Source organism: Bombus pascuorum, chromosome 14 (genome assembly GCF_905332965.1).
Source record: "Bombus pascuorum chromosome 14, iyBomPasc1.1, whole genome shotgun sequence".
In the NCBI taxonomy this organism is placed as follows: domain Eukaryota; kingdom Metazoa; phylum Arthropoda; class Insecta; order Hymenoptera; family Apidae; genus Bombus; species Bombus pascuorum.
In genome coordinates, this window is record NC_083501.1 from 7,608,723 (window position 1) to 7,632,105 (window position 23,383).

A 23,383-nucleotide genomic window follows, 5' to 3' on the forward strand; every position below is an offset into this window, starting at 1 on the left:
ATGCAATTTCCCCAACACTATTTACATTTAATAAAGTACGAAGGACCGAGACTTTTTCCTCGAGTAATCCAAACTTAACCGAAACTCATTTCTGATGGTAAACAGTGCTGGCTTTTTGTGAATATTTACTCAATACAGTTTGTTATTTATTTTAATTAGGAAAAAAGAAAGGAGGGTGAAAAATGTTGTATTACCATATTTCATTTATTACCATTTATCATATTTACAATAGTAATTACGTAAATTCCTTTCTACAAAAGAATATTAGATTTTCTAATGAAAGTATTATGAGGGAAAGAACAATACCAATAAAAAGCATCTTAAAAAGTAGATAAACTTGATGCATGTCGATCCTTTTGAAAGGAGTCTTTTCTATATTATTTATGTGATGGAGCCAGCGATCTTTTAAGATATCTATTAGGCCAACTTCGCGTAATTTTATTATTCTGAAAACCATAATTCGATTAAGGAAAGTAAGAAAAATAGCACGAAAATGTGTCCCCTTCCAAACCATTCAATTTTGACTCGCGATATTTATCACTTATATACGCATATTTTTGAACTTTTTGAATTTTGAAATCGGAAACTATTATCATGATTATAATAGTGGAATTTGAAACGAGTTTGTATAGAAATTACACGACATTTATTGGAAACGTACACTTTGTAAAAGACTAGTATAGAAAATTAGTATTAGCAATGTAATGCAATTTAAAGATTTTGCAGTCTTGTTAAATATTCGGGATTATTAATATAGTGAATAATCGACTGTTCATAAACTTTGGTGATTTTTGCCAAGCATTTGTTTTCCATAAATATCTTGTAATTTCTACATATGTACAGTTTTAAATTCGTCTGATGTTTTATCAATACAGTCACCATGTTGTCGTGTCTTATTATAGTGTTACAGCTTTGTTCGATTACTTTCGTGAGTCACTGTATAATATATTTTCATTTTCTAAATTTCGATATTCAAAATTAAATAATTTTTTAGAGGTAATTATGTAATTTGTCATAAGTATATTTACGACGTGTCGATGGAACGTTTGTACGGAAAACGTTTTGATACACCAAATCCAACCCAAGTTTGAAAATAATTTTTTCCCACTGGTACGACCCGACAGAAATTTTTGCTTCTTGAAGATGCTCTGTATTCGTTCTCTAAAATGGCGAGTAATTTTTTGCTAAAACAAATTTCCTTGTATATGAAACTTAAATTTTTCTCAAAGAAGATACGTTCCGATAATTCGTGACTGTTGTACACTGACGAATGAATGGCATTCTGAAAGTACATTGTCGAGTTAATATTAAATAACTGTATAGGGGATGAACTGTTGAAATTCATATTTTTGAAAACCACCTCTTTTTCCCTTTTTATTTCTTATTTAAAATACTTTTGAAAAACAGGGAAAAATTTTTTAACAAACAGCATAACGAAATAAAAAAATTGGATTTATACAGAGCACTGTAGGAATTTGAAGTTTGGCTTAATACCTTTACTAATTCATAGATTGTAGATCCTTCGAAAATTAGAACGTCGTATTTCGATTGATTTATCAAAGTATTAAAATCGACAAACGGTGGTGTCATAGTCCGATTTGTCATTCGATAAATGAGACTAGAGCTGAAAATCAACAGCATCAACCAAGCGAATAAAAATTTCGATGTGGATAATATTTTGCTCTGATCGCAAAAACCTTGCGGAAGATATCCTGAAAATATTAAACATAACGAAATTCTTCTAAAAACAAATCTTGTGTTTTCAGCTATTTCATAGAACAATCAATCTACAATATTGCAAAACAAATTTAGAATAATTCTACTTTTATAATTGAACTTCAGTAAATTTTATTTCATTTAGAAATAGCGCAATAAATAGTTAGGATAGTAGCTAAAATAATAGAATTTATAGAAATTAATAAACTTTTGGAATTGTCAAATTAAGAGAATAATAATAGAACAAGAAATAATGAAACCTTGACAGCACATTATGGAATATGTGTAAAAGATATGGTCAGTGAAATTGAAGTATCCACTCCTTGACTTTGATTGTTTACTTCTTTTGCGATTTTTGCGTGATCCATATTGAAAAATGTAACCAGCGACAGCAAATATTAGGATTAGAAAGATGTAAGTGCACAGAGTTTCGCGTGTGAATATGCTCAACAACCACCTGTTGTCGTATTCGTAGTTTGGCTTTATATGCAATCGGTACCTGTTTAACGTGTGTCAGTCAAATATTTTAATTATATCATAATAAATTATTTAACAAATACTATCAAACTAACGTAACTAACGTAAATGATAAATATGATAAATTTAATCTTGAATTGGTATCACTGCATCATAGATGACCACATATTTATGTTGTCTGTATAGCATTACAATTTTAAGTATGCATTAATAATGTAAAAAATTGTAATTGATCTTTATTTCTTTTTTTAAAGTCAAATAATTTAAGGAAATATCTATTCAGAGATTAATAGAATCGTTTAATGTAATTGTTGAAAATGACAACGTGAGTTCACGTTCGCCATCCACATACAATAAATAGTAACTAGAAGATAGTTCCAAATATAATCGATAGGTTTAAGATAATCTTTTGTTTTTATCCCTAGTCCATGTAAGAAAGTGTAATAAAGCCTTTTCGACTCAGAACGGTGTGATAGATTTATCCAAAGAATAAAATAATAGCTATTATGATTCTACCTCTAAATACAGAAATAATAACAGTAATTTTTAATAATAAAAATAATTTTCAACTAAAAATTTATTTAAAAAGAGATTTCCTACTTGGTATTCAAAACGGGTACTGTATAGTCGAATAGATTCATGCGGAAAACATAATATCCTGTTCGCATAATCACTTGCGTTTCATTTCGATCGAGCAACCCCATCACACCGCTGTAGCTTCCGTTTTCCAAGCGTTCTCCGAAGTGATGTTCCTCGTATTTCACTGGTATCAACCTAATCCAACAACTCGATGCTTTTTACCTTAAATGCTCGGTTTAATATTTAAAAAATTTATATGAACAATTTAAAAACCAAATCATCCAACACTCGTACAAAATACTGTACTTAGGATATACTTGACACAAGATAATATAGATAATCATCAAATATACAAAAGTAATTAATTTTTCTAGCAATATTATACTAACTTTTTATAGTTTGTCTAAAAATTGTCTATTAATTCTTATTTGTGGCAATGTGTAGAATGGAATATTCAATTTTGCATTTTGTTAATAGAGAATCGGATGTTTTAACTGAACCTTAGATTATAAGAAAATAAGACTTTGTTAATTTAGCTTAGTAAAAAGATTTCCCAGAAGTATTGAAATATATCCTTGACCATAGGATAAGGTAAAATGGAACACTCGTTTAAAGCCATGATAAAAGATATAAAATTTGTATTTTTGTAAAAATTGCAAATGTAAGTTCTATATTTAACATTTAATGTAAATAAATACTTCTAAATTAGTATAGGCATTATAATAGATATTCCGTTTTACTCTATGTTAGTGAGTTCTATTTTGTCCTGCATGAAATAATTTAAGAAACATTTAATACTTATACTTTTGTGTGAAATAAAAATATTGAGAAAATATCAGAAAATCTGAACATGCTTAAATAAAAACCCGATGACACTAATATTCTTGTTATTATTATACAAATATTCATATTAGCAAGACATTTGATCAATTTTGTGATTTACTAAATATTCTGACTAAAACAATGAATAGTTAAATTTTTAATTTAAACACGATCTCAAGTTACCTCTTGTATGTCTACCAGTTTTTAGAAATTGTTAACAAAACTTCTGAAATCTTCCTTCTTAACGTAAAATATAATTTATACGTGACATGAAAAACGTACGTGAAGTTGAGATGATATGCAAGTAGGTTCCATATATCGCCATAGATTCCAGTCACCTTCGTGTCGTTCTCATAAAACATGACTAAATCCTGTTCCTAAAGCATAACGATGAAGTATTCTTTAAGTCTCGCGGAACAACGCCTCGAATTTACGGGCAATTCATATGCTTATAAGGGATCTGTTTAAAACCTCGTGGTAAGAAGCTCTCAGAACTTTTCCACTGATATCTTTCATATGTAAATCTTGCCTCGTGGAAATCTTTTGTCTTTGGAAATCGCGGAATCTTGAATCATTGTATAGTTGAACGAAATCTTGTTGGTTCTTGTCCCAAATTATACTTTCCTCCATTTGACATTTTACACGGTAATAACGAAGAATTATTATGAACAGGGTTACAAGCATCTTTGATGTGTTTGCTGTTGCGACGCACATCGTGAATATCCGTTAACTCGTTGGTTTCCGGTATGTACTGCGATTATCCATCAGCGAAATATTACTGTTATAACGTAGAAAGGGCACCTTTTTACATTATGATCTTTTTACTAAGATAACGTGTGGAGAATATACGCGTTAAAAAATAATGCTTTTATGAATATTGATTGATTTTGATTTTTATCTCTGAAATTTGCAATAATGGTCGTAATTCAGGTCAAGCCACCTGCAATTGTGCCACTGTAATTTCTTTTTGAATTCTTTTAAATGTGTGGTCTTTTTTTAGATACAATAAAATACTTCGAAATTACTAATTTATCGATCTGTGCTATAAAGTAATGGAAAATAACGTGAAAAATCATTATTTGCTACTTATATTATTTAGAAATAGGATTTTCTGTAAAGTATTTGCGAATTGTGTAATTATTTCTGACAAATAATTAATTATGCTGATTAATTATTAATTAATAATACTCATTTTAGTAAATAATATAAGTCATTTATGGCCGACTATTCTCCTTTTTCACGCAAAAGATTTATTTCAAGTTAAGAGAAAAGAATTGAAATTTTTAGGAAGAGGAAGTCAATAAATACGATACGTACATATTTTAACATTTATTCAGGGAACATGTTGCTGCGGATTGAAAATAGATCGGGTTCGAGGTGTGACAAGAGGGAAAAATGAAGTGATATCGCTTTCATACAAAAAACATGGATTGTATATATGTATATCGTACTTGATCGTGTGTATGTGTATATATATAGATATATATACATATATAAAGATCAAAGATTAAATATATAAAGATCTTACATTTATGATCTTTCTTCAAAACGATTGATATAAATTAACTTAAATCTAACGGATAACGAGCCCTCGATGCGGATGTCAGGATTACCATACAATTAATAATAATAATTAATAATAATACAAAGACCGATTCGTAGGCTCGCCATCTTCGAAAAAGAGTTCCGTTTTAACATAATACATTATTAAATCGTTACTCTAATCATCTCGTTTAAATCGATTTTAAACAGTTGACAGCTTCATCTCGGCTGACAAAACATCCCCCTTTGACTCTCCTCTCCTAATAGAAAATTATAAAAAGTATAATACAATCTTGTTTAAACACTCTCACTCTAGACTTCCATAACCTACAATTCGCTTGCTTACGATTCTAACTGTATAATTCACGCTATATCGCAACGAGCCAGGCGTTAATTCGTTTTATTATTATTCGAGTTTCACTAGAGACTAGTTTCGAACCGTTTATGAATACAGTTTGTAACGCCTGCTCCATATAATCGTAGGTTCTACGCTCTATACATGAATAATATGATCCTGTATAATTTACATGTTAATAATGTCGACAACTTTTCAATAATTTCTCGGAAATTTCTGAGCTTTTGTAAGTTCTTGCTATCAGTGCAATCATCAACATATTTGTCTCGAGTATCGTTTAACTGAATAGACTCTATAAAGAATAGTAAATTCTGGCAGTAGTTAAGAGCACACGATCTTGATTGGTTTCTTACGTGAAACAATTTAGAATACAAGATTTTATGAAACGATGAAAAGAGTATGAAAAACATTTTGCTCTATATAATAAAGATGCACGATTGGTTGGTTGAGCATAATAATTGTTCACGTTCAGATATGATTAGAATTGCTTTTCGTTCTTAAACGAATCATCACCGATAGTTCACGAATTTTCACAGATAAAGTTACTTTTTTAAAAATCTATTAAACGCACAATGAGATTGTGCTTTTCGCGTAATCGACTTACTGCTACAACGTACAGCCAATAATTGATTATTGTGCCATTTCTGGAGATAGGTTTTCAGAATCGTATTAGATGGTGAATACCATCTGGCAGACACGCGATATTATATTTATATTACAATCTAGTAACAATAGATCAGTCGAGAAATTCACGGTTTCGCGTATGCAAAAATATAAATAAAACTAATAGTATAAAAAGTCTCACAGAACTTGCTTAACTTACAAAATTTTGTCGCATGAATAGTATCACTAACATTGTGACTATAATATAACGGAATATTAGATTCTCGTACACTTATACAAAATTAATGGCATAAGATGTTATTAGTAAATATGTTTGATTACGTATTAACGTGATTTTCAATACGTTGAAAATGTTATAAAACTGAAGATGTAACTACGAAATAATACAAGGGAAACGCGACAATATTAAACGGTACAGCCTATATTCTATACTGCATATATTCATATTTATACGTATGTATATTCCGTTACGTTGTATGTACGTATAAAAAATTCGTTAAGGTTGTACACCATGTTTTTTTACGTGTTTATCGACAGTATAAAATATGTATATTCCAATTGAAGAAATAAATACGGAAACGTGGCAGTGATTAGGTATTGAAGAGAGAGTTACCTATCCTGTTTAACGAACGTTATCCGAAGCTTCGAAAATCGAATCGTACTTGCGAAACGAACGGTATAGATATATACCTTGTGTAACGATTACCATGAATACATACAAAAATTGTTCAAGCGAACAATCTTCGTTTGTGTTCACTTCGATACCCTGGTCTCTGTAGTGACCTTACTGGGGTCTGGTAACCTGACAACTAGTTGCGCTCCATTTTGCATTGGTCTGGTTCCATTAAGAGTGTTTATCTTGTTCATCGGCTGAGGTGCTGGAGGCAATACCTTCTTCGCTCCGCTTAATTTTGGCGAACAACACTGTTTATCGTCGAAATCGTTCAAATTGATGTTTGTCGTCTGATTCGGATAAATGGGAGCCTTTATGGGCGTGCCGTGTTCATTGAAGCAATTTGACCTCTGTTCCACGGAATTTGCGTTCTGAAAGCTCGGCGGCAGCATCTTGATCCCATTGCTGTGGTCGTTCAGATTACAGAACGGTTGCTCTGTGTTCCCTTTGAAGTTCATATCCTTTGGATCGCATTTGTATATTGGCGCTGATAGCTGCGTAGAATTTGTTTTATTCGTGCTTTTATGACTGCTTCCGGAATAGCTGGTGATAGATTCGTTACAGAAATCGCTCAGGTAAGTTTGGTTTATGTACCAGTTGTGCAGGCGATGGTGAATCTCCGGGAACTGCGGTCTGCGGTTGGCCACCTCGTGCCAGCACTCTATCATTAGACTGTAGATCATCGTCGGGCAATCCTCCGGGCATGGTAACAATTGCCGTGATCGAATCATGTCTATTACTTCTTGATTATTATACCCGTAATATGGCTGTAAATTAAATGTGCGATATTTAAGTATAATTTTTTAATTCTATAGTGTTATTATTTAACATTATTTTATTACCTGTAAGCCATAACTATAAATTTCCCATAATACGACTCCGAAACTCCATACGTCGGATTCTGTCGTAAATTTTCCGTAAAGGATTGATTCTGGTGGCATCCATCGAACGGGCAATAAACTTTTGGATTGAACTCTATAGTAGTCGCTACTATATATGTCACGAGATAAACCGAAATCGGAGATCTTTACAGTTAAATTGTCTCCAACTAGGCAGTTTCTCGCGGCTAAGTCTCGATGAACATAGTGATGACTGGCTAAATATTCCATACCTAATATGATATCTTGATTTAGTAAATTGTATAGATATATGTAATAAAACTATAAATTCCAAATTGATCTAACCAGATGCGATTTGTAAAGCAATGTGTAGAAATTCTGGCTGCTCTAAAATTTTTCCGCTTCCATTGTTTAATGGAACGTCTGATCTTGGTGAATGGCAAATGAGAAACTCGTGTAAATCCCCTTGGGTCATGTACTCAAACAACATACACATTGGTTCCCCTTTCAATATTACGCCCAGTAGGCAAATAATGTTTGGATGCCTTAGGTCTGTCATGAGATCAACTTCCCGTTTGAAGTCGCTTTGTGTTTTTGGGCTTGCGTTCTCTTTTAACGTTTTCACTGCTACATAAATTGGCGGCTCACATTTATTGCCGGTTTGTAATTCCCCCTTGTATACCTTTCCTAGAAACCGTTCAGAAAGTTATAGTTTATGTAAAATGTGTATAAAAAGGAAATATAAAATTATTCTATTTCATGCATACCGAAAGCTCCTTCTCCAAGTTCTTGCAAAAGAACAACATTATTGGTAGTAAATTGTGGTACTCTATTATTGGACGTTCGACTACTACCGCTACTTAATGTTCCTGTTCCTGGAGTTGTATTACCAGGACCAGCTAAAAGAGAACTCATTTCCATAGGTTGCGTCGTACTTCGTCTTCCGTCGTATATATTTTTATCACATTGTATACTGGTTAGCATCTTTAAATAAAATATAAAGTATTAATTTGTATTGTTATTGTTAGTAGAAAAACTTTTCATCCAGATTCATTTAAAGTTTTCAAGTTTTCAAACTAGGTAAAATTCTACCTTATTTGATGGCAAATGATTCATTTGCCTTCTAGATTTTCTGCTTCTATAGCAGCAGCAGTAACAGACTAATATGACAACAAATCCTCCTGTTAGTACAAAACCAACGACTGCATAGATCCATAAGTTTTCAACTGTGAAGAAAAAAGTTATAGTGTATTCAGTACTTTTATACTAATGAGTAATATATATGTCTTTGATTGTTTATTCAATTATCACAACTTACCACATTTAGGTATGTTACAAAATTCTTTTTGCGGCTTACTATCGACATAAACGTAACACCACGGTTGTAATTCTTTATCACCTGGATTACGGCAATATGAATGCTTTCCAGCTAATTCGGGATAATCGGAAATCTGGAGATTGAATTCACCATGCGACCATTGCATACATGGTCTTCCACTAATGCTTGTCTTCACAATACCACGATAAGACTTTCCGCTTCCCCAGTAACAGTAGTCATCTACAAAAAGATGAAATAACGCTTTACAATAAAATAATATAGTTTTATTATTTAAGGAGCTGTTAAAGGAGTTTAATACGTACTTTCCTGTACATTGTTTCCTGAGGAAATTCCAAGACTTAAACAATCACGAGCCTCCGGGCTATCTTCCATTGGTAAATCAGAACAATCAACTAAAGGCACTTGATGTCCAATCAGTGGATGTCTTTTAGCAATTGCGTATTCTTTCTTACACAAATCATTTTCTAGCATTTCACATTCTTGCCGACAGATCCTGCGTAATTTACGATTGATCTCGATTCTGTTGGATGACTGTGCTTCTCCATAGCTTTGATTTATTATCTTTTTGTTGGAAGCTTTCCCATCCTTATATGGATTGAATTCTGAGCCAGGACCTAATGTAGGACTACGTTTTCTGGGAATACCATGAACTCCTGTAATATCATCTGCATCATCCCCATCACCTGCGTCTCTTGACAAATCACCCTGATTTGAATTCAGAAAATGAAATAAACTTGCGCTAGCTTCAGAATTTTTAAGTTTAAGAATACTGGCAGGGTCACGACATATTGGGAATGCAGAGAAACATAATGATGGTTTTGCATAACCTTCGCAATTCGATGAGACCTCACTGAAACATAAACAAAAATTTATTTTGTTTTAGTATGATGAAATTACAATCATATACAATTCACTTACTTTGAGTACTTAATAACACCAAAAGCTTTCATTAGTTTATCATCAAGCAGCTCTTGGGTCATTGGATATGGAATATAAACAGATTGATTTCCTAAAAATTGTGCACATGTTTTCCCTACATACACCTAAAAGAATGAATTAAAACTTTAATGCAAGATTTATAACTTAATGACCAATTTAAGACTTTATGATTGCTTATGTACCTCGCATTTTCCTTCATGATTGTCTTTTCTCCCAGGAGATAACTGCATATTGACGTTTCTAAGGCCGCCGATTGTATGAACGTCGATAGTACTAGATTGAGAACTAGTTGGTTGTGGACTTGGTGATAATATACTAAATGGATTTGTTGATGCCAAATGAGAGATGTGAGGAGTTGACATTCCAGTTCCTGAGAGATCTAATCCATCTCCAGGTCCAATGCTGTTAATAATACAAAACAAAATACGTTTATTTTGATATATTCATTGAATAACATAGATATTTATAGAGTAAATTTGGTAGGTTAGAAGTATAAAACGTTTTGCTTTATTATTTCAGAAAATGATATATTTATACCATAATGGGAGCATATACAGATTCATTTGTTGTGCAAAGTAAAAATATCAATTTGTTATTTCATTGCGTGAACATTTTATGTCATGATTTTTAGCAAAATACATGATTATTTTCTCCAAAACATAACCTTCAAACGTAAAACAAACACAACTATTAACAGATAGAATGTCCTGATTCATGAAATAAAATGTTTTAAAATAAAAATAAAATCACACAAATTTATATTTTCGATTCTTTATTTAACGTATATCAGTTACATTCTTGTATGTTTACTGTCGTACAAAATTCGCGGCAGTTTCTATAACCTCACTGAAAAAAACAAACAATGATCACCTTGTTTCTGTAACATTAGTAACATTTTTGACACTATGTATGGCACGTACAAAAATACGAGTATTTTGTAACAATACTAGGTACAAGAGTAGCTTCATATTTATAAATTATCTTTAAAAATTTTAACAGAAAAATCTTATGTCATTTAACACCACACCCGGCGTCCATTTGTAAACTGACGCTAATCGCAGTTTTTGGGCGGTGAAATAAAGAATCATCACTTTAAAAAAAATAGTAGCTGTTTAAAATAGATACGTGATAACAATTTATGATAACATAACTTTAATACAATAACAATGATTACTTGACATTTTTTAAATTTAGAGTATTTAACTTAAAATTTTTCTTAAACATTAGAGATTTCTTTAAAAGTACATAAACATTCTAAAATACCTTCCTTTTTCTGGTATAATAGTCGATATCATTAATTATCAAATATAAATTTAAAAACAATATAGTTTATCATTTATTAATCTAAAATGATTTTTACTGAAAGACGTCATACTGTGTAATAAAAATTTAATATTTACCCTTCAATAAAATCGCCACCACCAATCATGTCCGGTGAAAATCTATCATCGTCCGATGTTTGACTAATAGCGTGGTCAGGATGTACAGGAACTGTAAAATAAATTATTATTTAAATTAAAAACATATTTTCTATCAAACACATTAATATACTTAAAAATTTAATTAACATTTCACGGAGGTTTATAAATATTTCATATAGCTTCATATTGTTCTCTAAATACTTTACAACATTTGATACGTTTATTAAATATTTTTATTCATTTATGCCACGTATATTATTTCTTTAAATAACAGTTTAATTAATTGTTCATCTTTTGTTACAATGCCCTGGCTGGTCAATTATTCTCTTTTCAAAATCGTATCAGTTCAAAGTTGGCCTCCGAGACAATCTACCCTCTCAAACTGCATCCTTCTCTTTTTTCCTTCACAATAGATTTGCATAATTATTCATAATATTGTTCCCCATTCACTAAATCTTTCAAAAAATTATACCACATACAGTGATGAATAATTCTATATTATTTATTCAACAAAAATTATTTATTTTCAAAACAGTTCGATTCTTGTATTGATCTTACAGTTAATTTTTAATTACAGTAATTTTATGTTTCGGTAGAAACATTATCATTAATTCTTATGGTAAGGTTGTTTAACGATAATAAATAATAACATACTAGAAAGGTTCGAAAGTTATCTCTAAAAAACTTGAAAATCTCAAAATTGTGCAGAAAAATCGGATCTGTGCTAATATCTTTGTCTATCATCGTACGGTTTTCTATCGTGACTCAAGGTCATCTTCTTTGAACACAATCAATTCTTCTCTCTCATGTTTACACGTCTTTTATACTCCATTCTCCTCTTCAACATTAATCCTGACTAGGAGCTTTGTTCCAGATGACGCGCGGCTATGTCTACGGGTGGGGTGGTATAGACGTCAGCCCGATAAAAATATGATACCAGCGGACCAACTGAAATCTTTCTGGTGCAACGTTCAAGGTGTTCCTCTGTCGAAAGGAGGATGGACTGCTGTTCTCTTTGTATGCCTGGCACGTCGCGTGGTCCTTTTGAAAATCTCCGGGTTCGCGCGAGCCTGCATTTGCAGCTACGGTTTATTCATCCTCCTCCGCCAATGCTCGTGCCTTTGTACCGCTATAATTCTAAAAGAGTTGGGACACGATGAAAAGGGTGTACGCTGCACTCGCTAAAAATTTCCTGCCGTCGAATTTTTCGATCTCTCTGTCTCATTTTTTGCGTTTTTTCCTTGTTCTCTTTCTCTCATTCTTTTTTCTTCTTTTTCACCCGGTGTGTACGGTTGTCTGTTTTATTTTTCCCGTTGCTTTTCCTTTCTTTGTTCCTCTTTCTCCAAGGAAAAAGAGGAAAAATAACAGTAGTTTCAAGCTCGTCCTTGCATTTCGAGAAAAGGGATGAACTGTGTGATTCGTAGAGAAATTAAATGCGGCGTATGTTGTAGTACCGTTGTTTCGCGTTGTAATTTCCTAGCTCTAGCTGTTCTTTCCTTTCCTTCTGTTTTCGGTTCCCGTTTTTGCGTTTATGGCTATAGGACGCTTTTTAAGTTACTTTCGTGATCACTAAGTTTTGTTGCAATTAAATTGTTGATATTGTAATTGGCACAAAATTGTTTCTTTGTTTATCCACATTTAACGATAACTTATCCTTTCAAATTAATAAGAAACAAACGAATAACAAAGTGAAAAATAGTCGCACACGATTATTATAAACGCCAATTTTCTTATCACATTAGAACGATCAGAAAAGTTGGTTTTCAGTGAAAGATGTTTAAAGATGGAAATTTGCATTTTCACTATTACAATTGTAATAATAAAATAATGTTATTCCAATAATATCTAAGCACATGCTCAAGCAGAAAATGAACGATATACCAGATTAAGTTTCAAGAACGAGAGATCCATCGAGAAACTCTGTCCCATTGCTATAGATGAGCAGGAACTTCAGCTCCTTTCTTCTCTTTTCTTCTCTGCAAGTACGATTAAATCGAACTCGTCTTCCTTTTATCGTGAAATCGATGATTTTGCTTAATGAGTAGCGTTCAAACAACGTCGCCGGAAAACTTTTCGAAATGTCCACAACAAGCTAGTGGAGAGAGGTCCTCCTGCCTCGTTGGAGGGTAGATTCAGATTTCCGATATTATTTACCTTGCACCAGCCCAGAGAACCTCGCGAACAAACACAGAGGGTGTCTCTCCCTCAGGACCGATTTACGTATAACAAACTACCAACGATTACCAAGCGAAATTACTTTTCGTACTCGGAAAGATTCTGTTCATCGTTTAATGTGGCGAAATTTTCTGCGGACGGTGTAGTCGCGAGAATATATCGGGTTTCGACTGAAAATTGCTTCTATTCTATCGAATCGCATATAATCGAAATATTTAATAATATTTGAAATATTTCTTCCATATTAATATATTTATTATTTAGTATTATATTTAAGAATTATAGAAGAAGTATTTACTTATTAAAAATGGTTGATTTTAGCTTTGAAACGTATCATAGTAATGAATTATAGATTTTTCTGCAGTGTTTTCTTATTTTCTTGTAAGCGATATAAAGTGTCTTGTAGATCCATAATCTTTACGCTCTTTTCACTTTAGATTATCATCGTCATGCAAAATAACGAGAGGATATAATGAATATTGTTTGAGAGAAGAGGCTATGTTGCTGACATTTCAACGTTCGTTAAATTTTCATAAAATAGATATTAAACCATGTACTGTATTAACGACATGTTAAAATTAAAAATCGTATAATTTCGATGTCGCGATTAACGTAGATATCAGGTGGTATTAAAACTTTCAAACAGGTTCGTTTACATATTCATAAAATTTCCGTTCAATATTTAAATTCTGTTCATTATTTAAGAAGAGAAGACCAGAATGTTACACAATTTTATTTCAAAATGTTGCAGCGAGAATATTATCGAATTATTTGAAGGTAATAATAAAATACGATATAAATGGAAAATAGACATATTCAAATGTTCCTATTATTTAAGAAAATAAAATATTCTGAATATAAATAAATCCACGATGGAAACATGTAAAATAAAGGAAAAATATACGATCAAAATAGGAAATTATTAAAATATTTCACGATTCATTGTCTAAATCAATGGCACATGCTGTACGTAATACATATTTTATTTCAACAACTAAAATGCAAAAACTACAGGAAAATTGGCCAGGTATTTTCGTTCGTTTAATCGTCGTTCATTATTTGAAAAACACGCTACGCAGAACAGAATTTAATTTCGTCATTACAATGAGATAAAAAATGTTAACAAAATATCCGTCGTTAAATTTGGTACAGACATATTAAAATACCCAATGGTCAAATATCCTGCTAATAAAAACTCTACGTTACGTAATTCCGCTTTCTGGGAATTACGACGTAATAATTCAACTTTAAACACGACAAATAAAATACACGAAACGGATGGAAAATAGATTTATTAAAATATCCTACAATTCTCTCTGTTTAAGGAGAGGAGTGCGCTGCATCCGCGTAATTCCATTCGTAATTGCGACCACCTTTTCATCGTGGAAATATTTGCGCACCGGTGGAAAACGTAATAAAGCCGAACTGGATACGAGGATGTGCATAAAAAAAGATAAAACAAAAAGGATAAAAGTAAAACAGGGAAAAAAGTGAGGAAAAATCGAAATCGCGGGCCGCAGGTTGCTTTATGGTCGTACAGTGGGATTTTTATGTAGCTTCGCAACGGTAACAAACTGTAGCTCCCCGCATTGATTCTGTTTTGATTTCAATTATCTTTCATTACACGGACCGCATTGTATGATTTCCGGCCGCGAATTTGATACGCGATGCAACTCGAGTTTCCGGTCGCGCTTCGTACGATTTATCACGGCTTTGACAATGCGCGGCCATCATCGCGATGTTTCGATCGCGTTTCTAGTCTTTTTTTTTAATTTTTGCTTTTTGTTTTTCACTCTTCGATCGAAATTGAAGAGGTTGCCGCGCGTACAGGGAGGAAATGAACCTCGATGGAATGCGAATCGCGTGTAATTCGATGGATCTAGAGGAGATTTGTTGGAGTTTCAGAATAGAGTAATAGCCGTTTTACGAGTTTGCAATAAGCATCCGTTTGACTGAATTGCGTTCATCTACGAGTGTTCTATAGAGCACATACTAGACCAGAGTAATTAGGATGAACCGTTGTTTTCTTTATCATTCTTTTGGTAATGTACGTATTTCGTGAAACGACACGTATTTCGCGATTTCGAAACGGCGATTGATTTACGTGAATTAAAATCAATTTCCAGAAATTTAGAATAATTAATTTAACTGACGGGAGTCTGATAAATATTTATATTTGTGATACAAAATTTCTGATATACAAATTTTCCCAAATCTTACGAGACTCCGTGTCTTCTCAAACTTTTCACAAGGAAAAATCCACCTTTGCAAATTCTAAAAAATCTAAAGATCTCCAAAGTTTCCATTTCCTCCGACGTTCTACGTTAGTTTTATTTAAAATTTGTACGAGCGAGAAAAAGTGGAATTTCCCTGAAATTAACAAAGAATCTCGTAAGAGAAGTGCAGAGACACGTGAAATATATTGCTGAGAGGACGAATTTTAAAATGACCGTTGAGGTGTCGAAATTATTTAGGAATAAACAACGAGGTGAATGGAAGCCCAGGGAGTTGTAGGAAGAGCAAGCTCCAGATGCGAGTGGAACGCGGGGGAGGAGTTATTAATGACGCCAAGTTGTCTTATCTTTTTCCACTTCCTGTTCGAGATACATAATACGTGGGTCGGACACGTAACCGCTGCTGCATCTCTGTAACATAGTGCATTCGACTTTGGTTGGTACGATCGCGTGCTGCGACTCGTTTCCATCGATAAGAATTCCCTTCACATCGCGATACTTATCGGAGACATCGTCGAAATATTTGCATGGGAATATTTGTTCTTGTATATACATATTTGCATGATAAATTTATATATAAATAATATATATTTATTTAAATATCCGTAATTATAGTATGATAGATATATTATACTTTTATGCTTCGTAGTGAAACTTGGGCTTTATAGGGAAACATAGTTTTGAAAAACAAACATTTATTTTTCATTTACTAGGCTGTTGAATATAACTTGATAATAAAGTAATTATTAATAATTAATAAGTAAGTAATTATCAAGTCGCATAATGAATGGCTATCGACTTGAAAATATTCATGATATTATCGTTATATGAAAATTACGATACGTATCTTTCAATGTCTTCGTTTTGTCTCAGCTAGAACATAATCTTAAGGAAAATATTGGAGAAAATTGATATTTTCGAAACTTTTGCACGTTGTTGTTGGGTAAAATTCTGATTTTTGTTCTTAGTACGTAAACTTGACGAATCACATAATTAGGTTGTCCGTTTCGTTTCATAAGGTGATAATAGATGAACAAGAATTTCTGTTTTATATTATTTTATTGAATTAGGTATGATCCATTTCGTGTATAATGTAATAAACTAATATAAAACAAAAAACAATGTGCGTTCATTATTTTCTTATAAAACGAAAGAAACTTTTCGAACAACCTAATAAAACTACAGCGCAAGGGATTAAATAGTATCTTGAACATGTTAACTGGAGATGAGAAGCGAGTTTCTCATTCGAATTGTCAATTTCTCAAAAGACCTATCAAGTAAGAACTCCTCATTTTTCTTCGAAATAAATTACATCGTATTAACATTTGCAAGTACTGCGAATCAATTGGCAGTACTGTCAGTGTTAATTCTGAATTCCATCGCTATAAAAATTGTTGTTGGGTATAGGATGATCCGATTAATAAAATTTCTCCCATTTTGAAGTCATCGTATCTGAATAATCGAGTGAATGAAGAAGATCACAGAGGATAAAATTGCTTCGTACGAATGTACGAAGAACCTGTAATTCTTTCCCTCGAAAAGGCTAAACGAACGCCCCTGCCGATAAGAATAATAAGTTAGCGTAGGTCTCGATAGAATCTTGCCAACTCGCAAATTCTCACCGGCGCCTTTTACGACGGTACAAATTACGGTTTTCGGGTGGTTGCCGGCGAAGATATCGCGGATCGTCGGAAAAAGTGCCGAAGAAGGGGCAGAAAAATATTCGGCCGGTCGCGATGATGAAATAAGCCATTAAGTCACCCTGGGCACCGGGTGTAATATCAAGGGAAGGAACGTAATCTCGTCTAATGTCGGGCAATGAAACGTAATAGCATAATGTATCACCGCGTATCGCGCGAGTACTCGCCGCGTATACACGCCGTCCCAGCGAAATTATATGCAAAGTGTCGGGTTTCGGTATAGTTCGCCCTTTCTGAATTCTAATTGCTTTTTCTCAAGAGGCCCGCGCTTTTAGCGTGGGTAGCCCGGAAAACATGCCAGGCAATCGAGTTAGTTCCTGTTTCGAATTAATTATTCCGTGGGACGATGATGTTTCCGGAATCTATTTTTGGAACAATACGGATAGCTACATGTGTTTCTTCTTGAATCTTTTCAGCAGAATTTTAATTAACCCTTTGCCGACTACCGCCGCATGTATGCGTTCTGCGTAAGCCGTCAATTTGGCCGAGGAACTGATATATGCGTTTGGCGAAAACAGCTGATAGAACAAAAAGACTCATATATGTGTCATTTTATTTATCCCGTGGAGAATTTAACACTTTACCGACCGCTAGCAGTTCAACAGCATACGCACGTCCGACCGGCAGCTCAGGTGCAGATTCTCCTTGGCGCCGGTTCTGTTTCGGTTTAGACTCTCCAATTCTTTTCGTTCATCACGAACGATAAGTTTCTTAAATTGGTATAAAACTGTGGGAGCCTACGAAGCAACGTAACTGACGCAACTGAGCAAGGTATCTTAGTACTAAATAACAAATTACTGCTCAAATAATAAGAAAGATTGTTGACGACAAAAAGCAGATTAATAGGCTATCGGTCGGTAAGTGTCAGCGACAAAAACCGATTAATAGGCTATTGGTCGATAAGCATCGGCGACAAAAACCGATTAATCGGCTATCGGTCGGTAAAGTGCTAATTAACCCTTTGCGGACTACCACCGCATAAATACGTTCTGCGTAAACCATCAATTTGGCCGAGCAACTGATATATGCGTTTGGCGAAAACAACCGATAGAACCAAAAGACTCATATGTGTGTCATTTTATTTCTCCTGTGGAGAATCTGTGCATGTACATGTGTCTAGAATTTAACATCTATGAACGAAAAGTGCGTCTAAGCAGAAATGTGCGCTGGCAATTTTAAATGGCAATCGGAACGGTTGACTTCGAACGGTCCCATTCGCAAAGGGTTAACGTTGGTATTAACAACGTTTGAAGTATAAAATTCGTGCGAAATGAAAATCAGTCGGTTATTTTATTCCCTAGCTATGCGATTAGTGACGGGATCAAGTTCGATATTTATTTATAAATCCGAATCAAATGCAAATCCAAGGTTCGCTTCATAAAATTCGAATACTTATTACTCACGCGTTATGAGGCATAATGTTTCATTCCTCGTACCTGCCAGGTATTCCATTTCTGAACGCTGTTTCGAACCTCGAAACTAAGAGTACTCGTTCTGAGATCTAAAAGCACTTGGCTCGAACACGATGAACACGATGGCTTTATGTGTTACGAGTAGATGGCGAATATTTATACAAATTCATATTTTTATGAATACAATTAAAAACTTAGGTAAATCCTAACGAGCACTATACTTTCGATATTTTATATACTTCTTATGTGAATTCTATGAATTTTTTTACCCTCCAATTTCCTATAGATACATAAAACTGTAAAGTCTAATCACGAGTTTGATACGGATTTATAAGAACATTTCTACAGACCTTCTCGGTTGTAATTGTTCTCATCCTTCAAAAAGATTCGTCCTTCTAAAACGCGCGACGTATAAAGGATTCCGAGCAAATACGTCGTCCACCTCCCAAGGAGAACCCCGAAGACGTGCCCCATCTGTTTTAAAGCTGCGGAGCAATATCTCTATCGTCGTTCAACGCGCATCGATTAGACTTGCGAGGCGTCGCATCGCGTCGTTTCGAGGATATTTCAAAGCCAAAAGCCCGAGCAAGTCGATTCTGGTGTACGGTGTGCACCAGAGATGGAGAAGGGTGCAAGAAACGCGGCTGGAAGCCACGTTTGTCTTTGATAATCAACGACCGCCTCATCCATCTTGGTCAAAGGGTCAACACTTTTCCGTGCGCGACACCCGCGACCAGTCACTCCAACGAATGCATTATTCATGAGGCTGGCGTGGTAAGTGTTGTCCGAAATTCAATTCAGTAGCCCACGAAGGCGGCAGTGTACGTGATTTGCCTTCGGCTGGTTTCAGGATCTTCGTCCTTGTTTCACTTTCTTATGCTTGGTCGCCCTTGCCTTTCCTTTTTCTTTCTCTTCTTATTATTCTTCTTGCACTTGTTTTTCTTATTCCTGCCTTTTTCTTATTTCTCCCCTTGTTCCTCCACTTGCTTCGATGTTATTCGACTAATCGACCAGCGATATCGGAGATGAAATTGTTATCGAGCATAGTGCATACAAAATTAAGCCGAGACTCTTGTTTTCTTTCGACTTTTTCCTGTTTTCCTCACCTTGCGATCCTTCTATCCTTTTTCATTTGGTTTTTTCCTCGTCCGTTTTAATTGGAAGTCTCGCGGCTGACCAAAACAGCCGAGGACAGAAGTTGTTGAATATTGGAAGCGACGATTGCTATATCAAGTCCGCGCCGCAAAACGATTTTCGAGATCTGAATTGTATCGGGTGTCTGAGGAATCTTGGCTGCCGATCGAAATTTCTGCGGATGGTTCGTGTGACGTTTTGTTCAAATGTTTACAGTTTTTAGCGCTTTGCTGGTCGTATGAAACGCGATGAGGACGCGGTCAGGCGGTGAAAAACAAAATTCGTTTCAAGCGACTCGAGGTATGTACCTCGGTCTGGAACAACGCTATTTGCATGAAACATAATAACTATAATTTGTTGAATTAGAACTACTGCATTGATACGGCATTACCGATTGAAGATGGTAAAGTTATCGTTGTATTTAAAAAAATGTAATCAGGAGGAAAATCAAATGTTTGATCACCAGGAAATAAATGACGACTAACGTGATTAATAACGATCCTATAAAAATGGAAAACAAAAGCAGTGAGTAGTCTCGAGAGCTGATCATGCGAAATTAATGTACCAAATATGGTTAGAATAATCAGTGCACTATTAAAAGGCAGTGCATTAACGTTGTAATTAATTTGCATCAGTAATGCACGTAATATCGTATATGCGTTTGCATATGAGGGTTCTAGAATCATCGAAATTTCATCGAGGATCCACGAAAAGCAGACGCAGATGGCGCGTGATTCTGGTTAAAAATGCAGCTCAGAAAGGACGATCAGCGTGGCCAGCCCCCGGTACATCTAATTTCCCCGTAATTTCGCTAATGGCTCCAGTAGTTCCATGATATAATGCCATTAACTACGCTATTAAATCGCTTTTATCGCGTCGTATCGGTATTCCATTAATATTAATGGTCGCACTGCCTCGTGATCAGCGACGTTTCGCTGCGTATCGTTTCCGCTTGAAATCAGCACCGCGCATCATTCAGATTTCACCCTTTGAGCAACCGTATTCGAGCAAAAGGATGATCTTTGGTATTTCATTTTATTAGGGAGCATGAGACATGGATTCTTTATCGTTATCGAATGAATATTATTAGTGACAATTACATATTATTGATTATCAGTATCAATAGATTTTGTTTCATAATTGGAACACTTTTGATAATAAAGCAAATGATTGTAGTATTATGTCTTGTACTATTAGGTTGTCGGAAAAGTTTCTTTCGTTTTATGAGGAAATAATAGACGCACAGCGCTTTTTCTTTTATATTATTTTCTCGAATTACGTACGATCCATTTTATTCTGTTGAGATAAACACCACGACATTTCACACACTTGGTTTCACGTTTGTATGAAGGTGCACTGTTGTAAAAGACACGTTTGCGAAAGAAAGACACTTTCCGGACAACTTAATACATTCTAGTAGAAACAAAAATACACATGTGGATTTTTTTAAGAAAAAGTAATCCTGGAAGTTAATAACCCTGACAGTTGATGTGACTTTAAATAATAGAGCAATGACAATAACAAATCGTTCGATTATTTTATTCAACTTATCACTTGTAAATTTACTAATATTATTAGTCAGTAAACTATTATGCGAAACAATGGATTAACTAGATGACAGTCAATTTTCTGATTCCCTGTACGTATCAAATTTCATGTTAAAAATCGTATTCAACTTGTCAACATCTCTTCACCCAGATTTATCCCAAAAAATACGATATTGAATAAAAATGTAAGGAATAATTAAAATGAACAAAATTTAAGACAGAGGCCGGAAACTTATGGTAATTGAAGTAAAGCCGTGAGGGAAATTAGCCGCGAAAATATAACACGGCAGACGTGTATGCCAGCCTTACTGCTTACTAGGCAGACAAGAATCCGTACCCCCGAAAAATAATCCTTCCCTGGTCGGTCGTATTAAGCTAGATTACGGTTTAAAGCCCGGACGAGGAAGTTTCACCTTAATATTATTCTATGTCCGGCCAACGGCTAATCCCCATTAGCGAAATTACATGAAATTATAATAAAGCTCGGTAACGGTGTTCTGTCGTTAAGCCTCTCTCCTATTTTGATGGCACATCTACGCGAAAGTATCCAAGACTCGTGTATGCAGATCGTACTTAATACAGCAAGCGTAGTTAATACAATATTTATGAGGGATACTGATATTGTAAATAGGATGATGGAGGAAATTTGGCAGAAGTGTTTCGAACGTGAAAATCCGTGGATTCAAGAAGATTATAAGGTCATTTCGTAAATAAGACATTTTTTCTGAGAGCTTAGGCTAATTATGTATAGAGTAATTGTATAAGCTTCATCGATAAAGGAATGTTTAGAGAATATGGGATAAAGAGAGGTCAAATGTAGCATGGTGAAATGAAGTGTCATATGAAATAATAATTCTTAAGAATTAACAATTATTTACAGCGGCCACAAGCATATTGACGTATCTTTCTATTTATTATTTATGTTGAAGTAACTACTTCAAGAAAAATTCTACATTTTTATTTATGTATATCCGTGACATGGAGAATGCTATTATGAAGAAATACTCTAAATAAGGAGTGGTGCATATTATTGTACCCTTGAATATGGGTTGCAAGATCTAGCAACAAAGGAACTAATAAACAAATTTCTATTTATGTTCCCTGTAGCCTCTAGCCCAAGTTATAAGCTTAACTTTTTGGTAATGTCCTTTTGTTATAAATATATGAACATGCTTTTTATCATTCCATTGATTAGTAACACTAAGAGAGTAAGGATCTGAATCAGCATAAACTTATACATTATACTTATACCTTTAATAATTTCAATATACTTTTCTATTACAAATTTATCTACTCGTTCTTCAATCAGTCAACCTCAACCTCAACATTTTATTTACGTATTAATTAATTAGGCCCACGTATATTAATACTAGAACTACAGATCTGTAATATGTAATTAATTACTCTATATATGAATCGTTATAATTCAAATGATATTAATTGAAATAAATAGATCCACGTAATTACGTCTCTATCTACATAAAAATAAATATTCATTTTGACCAAAATATCTACATGTTTCTAGTAATTCTAGAAAAAAGAAGATCTGAAATTCGTCGTTTTTACAGCTTTGGTTAATTTTAGTGTTTGTAAACTTTTGTAAACTTTTATATAACAACAAAAATTTCATATCAATTTGACCAAAAAAATGCTTCATTGGAAAATAAGTGTACATGACGAAACCTCTTATAGCCACTGTATATTTGCTCATTTCTCCGCCGATAATCTTATTAGCATGTTAGACTCTAATATGTTAGACAAATCAGAGACGGTCAGTAATCTGTAAATTAGTACACAAGTACAAAATTCTTTGAATTCTGGAAAATTATAAAGATAATTTAAAATTTGTAAAAAG

The 23,383-nt window shown here is 33.9% G+C and overlaps 2 protein-coding genes and 1 long non-coding RNA gene across 6 annotated transcripts in view; 1 reads left to right on the forward strand and 2 right to left on the reverse strand.

The window, feature by feature from the left end:
• The window catches only part of LOC132914061 (uncharacterized), a 102,192-nt gene that overhangs the window by 3,549 nt on the left and 75,260 nt on the right, over window positions 1-23,383 (forward strand). The gene's annotated exons all lie outside the window — the stretch shown is intronic.
• Window positions 184-4,324, reverse strand: LOC132913960 (probable glutamate receptor). Its single transcript, XM_060972654.1, has 6 exons — window positions 3,877-4,324; window positions 2,794-2,967; window positions 1,977-2,215; window positions 1,495-1,712; window positions 1,029-1,282; window positions 184-446 (listed from the first exon to the last, which is right to left on the reverse strand). Exons 1-6 carry the CDS (start codon window positions 3,954-3,956, stop codon window positions 236-238), a joined length of 1,176 nt encoding a protein of 391 aa, XP_060828637.1. The 5' UTR covers window positions 3,957-4,324; the 3' UTR covers window positions 184-235.
• The window catches only part of LOC132914055 (tyrosine-protein kinase transmembrane receptor Ror), a 356,038-nt gene continuing 337,563 nt past the window's right edge, over window positions 4,909-23,383 (reverse strand). The window contains exons 5-15 of one of the 3 annotated variants that reach the window (XM_060972849.1): window positions 11,306-11,396; window positions 10,088-10,307; window positions 9,885-10,009; window positions 9,269-9,816; window positions 8,946-9,185; window positions 8,720-8,853; window positions 8,395-8,611; window positions 7,973-8,314; window positions 7,631-7,899; window positions 7,383-7,555; window positions 7,133-7,282 (exon numbers count right to left, since the gene is read on the reverse strand). In XM_060972849.1, coding sequence (XP_060828832.1) covers window positions 7,243-7,282; window positions 7,383-7,555; window positions 7,631-7,899; window positions 7,973-8,314; window positions 8,395-8,611; window positions 8,720-8,853; window positions 8,946-9,185; window positions 9,269-9,816; window positions 9,885-10,009; window positions 10,088-10,307; window positions 11,306-11,396 — 2,399 coding nt within the window. In that variant the 3' untranslated portion in view covers window positions 7,133-7,242. Of the gene's footprint in view, window positions 7,556-7,630; window positions 7,900-7,972; window positions 8,315-8,394; window positions 8,612-8,719; window positions 8,854-8,945; window positions 9,186-9,268; window positions 9,817-9,884; window positions 10,010-10,087; window positions 10,308-10,775; window positions 11,147-11,305; window positions 11,397-23,383 lie in introns of those variants that run through there. The other 2 variants (XM_060972848.1, XM_060972850.1) reach the window with 2 other exon arrangements.

Excerpts from the sequence above, each read along its gene's own strand:
- LOC132913960 (XM_060972654.1), bottom strand. The coding sequence starts at position 3,956 with ATGTTTTATGAGAACGACACGAAGGTGACTGGAATCTATGGCGATATA. Across the intron at positions 1,713-1,976 it reads TTCCATAATGTGCTGTCAAG|GATATCTTCCGCAAGGTTTT; the intron begins GTTTCATTATTT and ends TAATATTTTCAG. Across the intron at positions 1,283-1,494 it reads CAATCTATGAATTAGTAAAG|AATGCCATTCATTCGTCAGT; the intron begins GTATTAAGCCAA and ends ATGTACTTTCAG.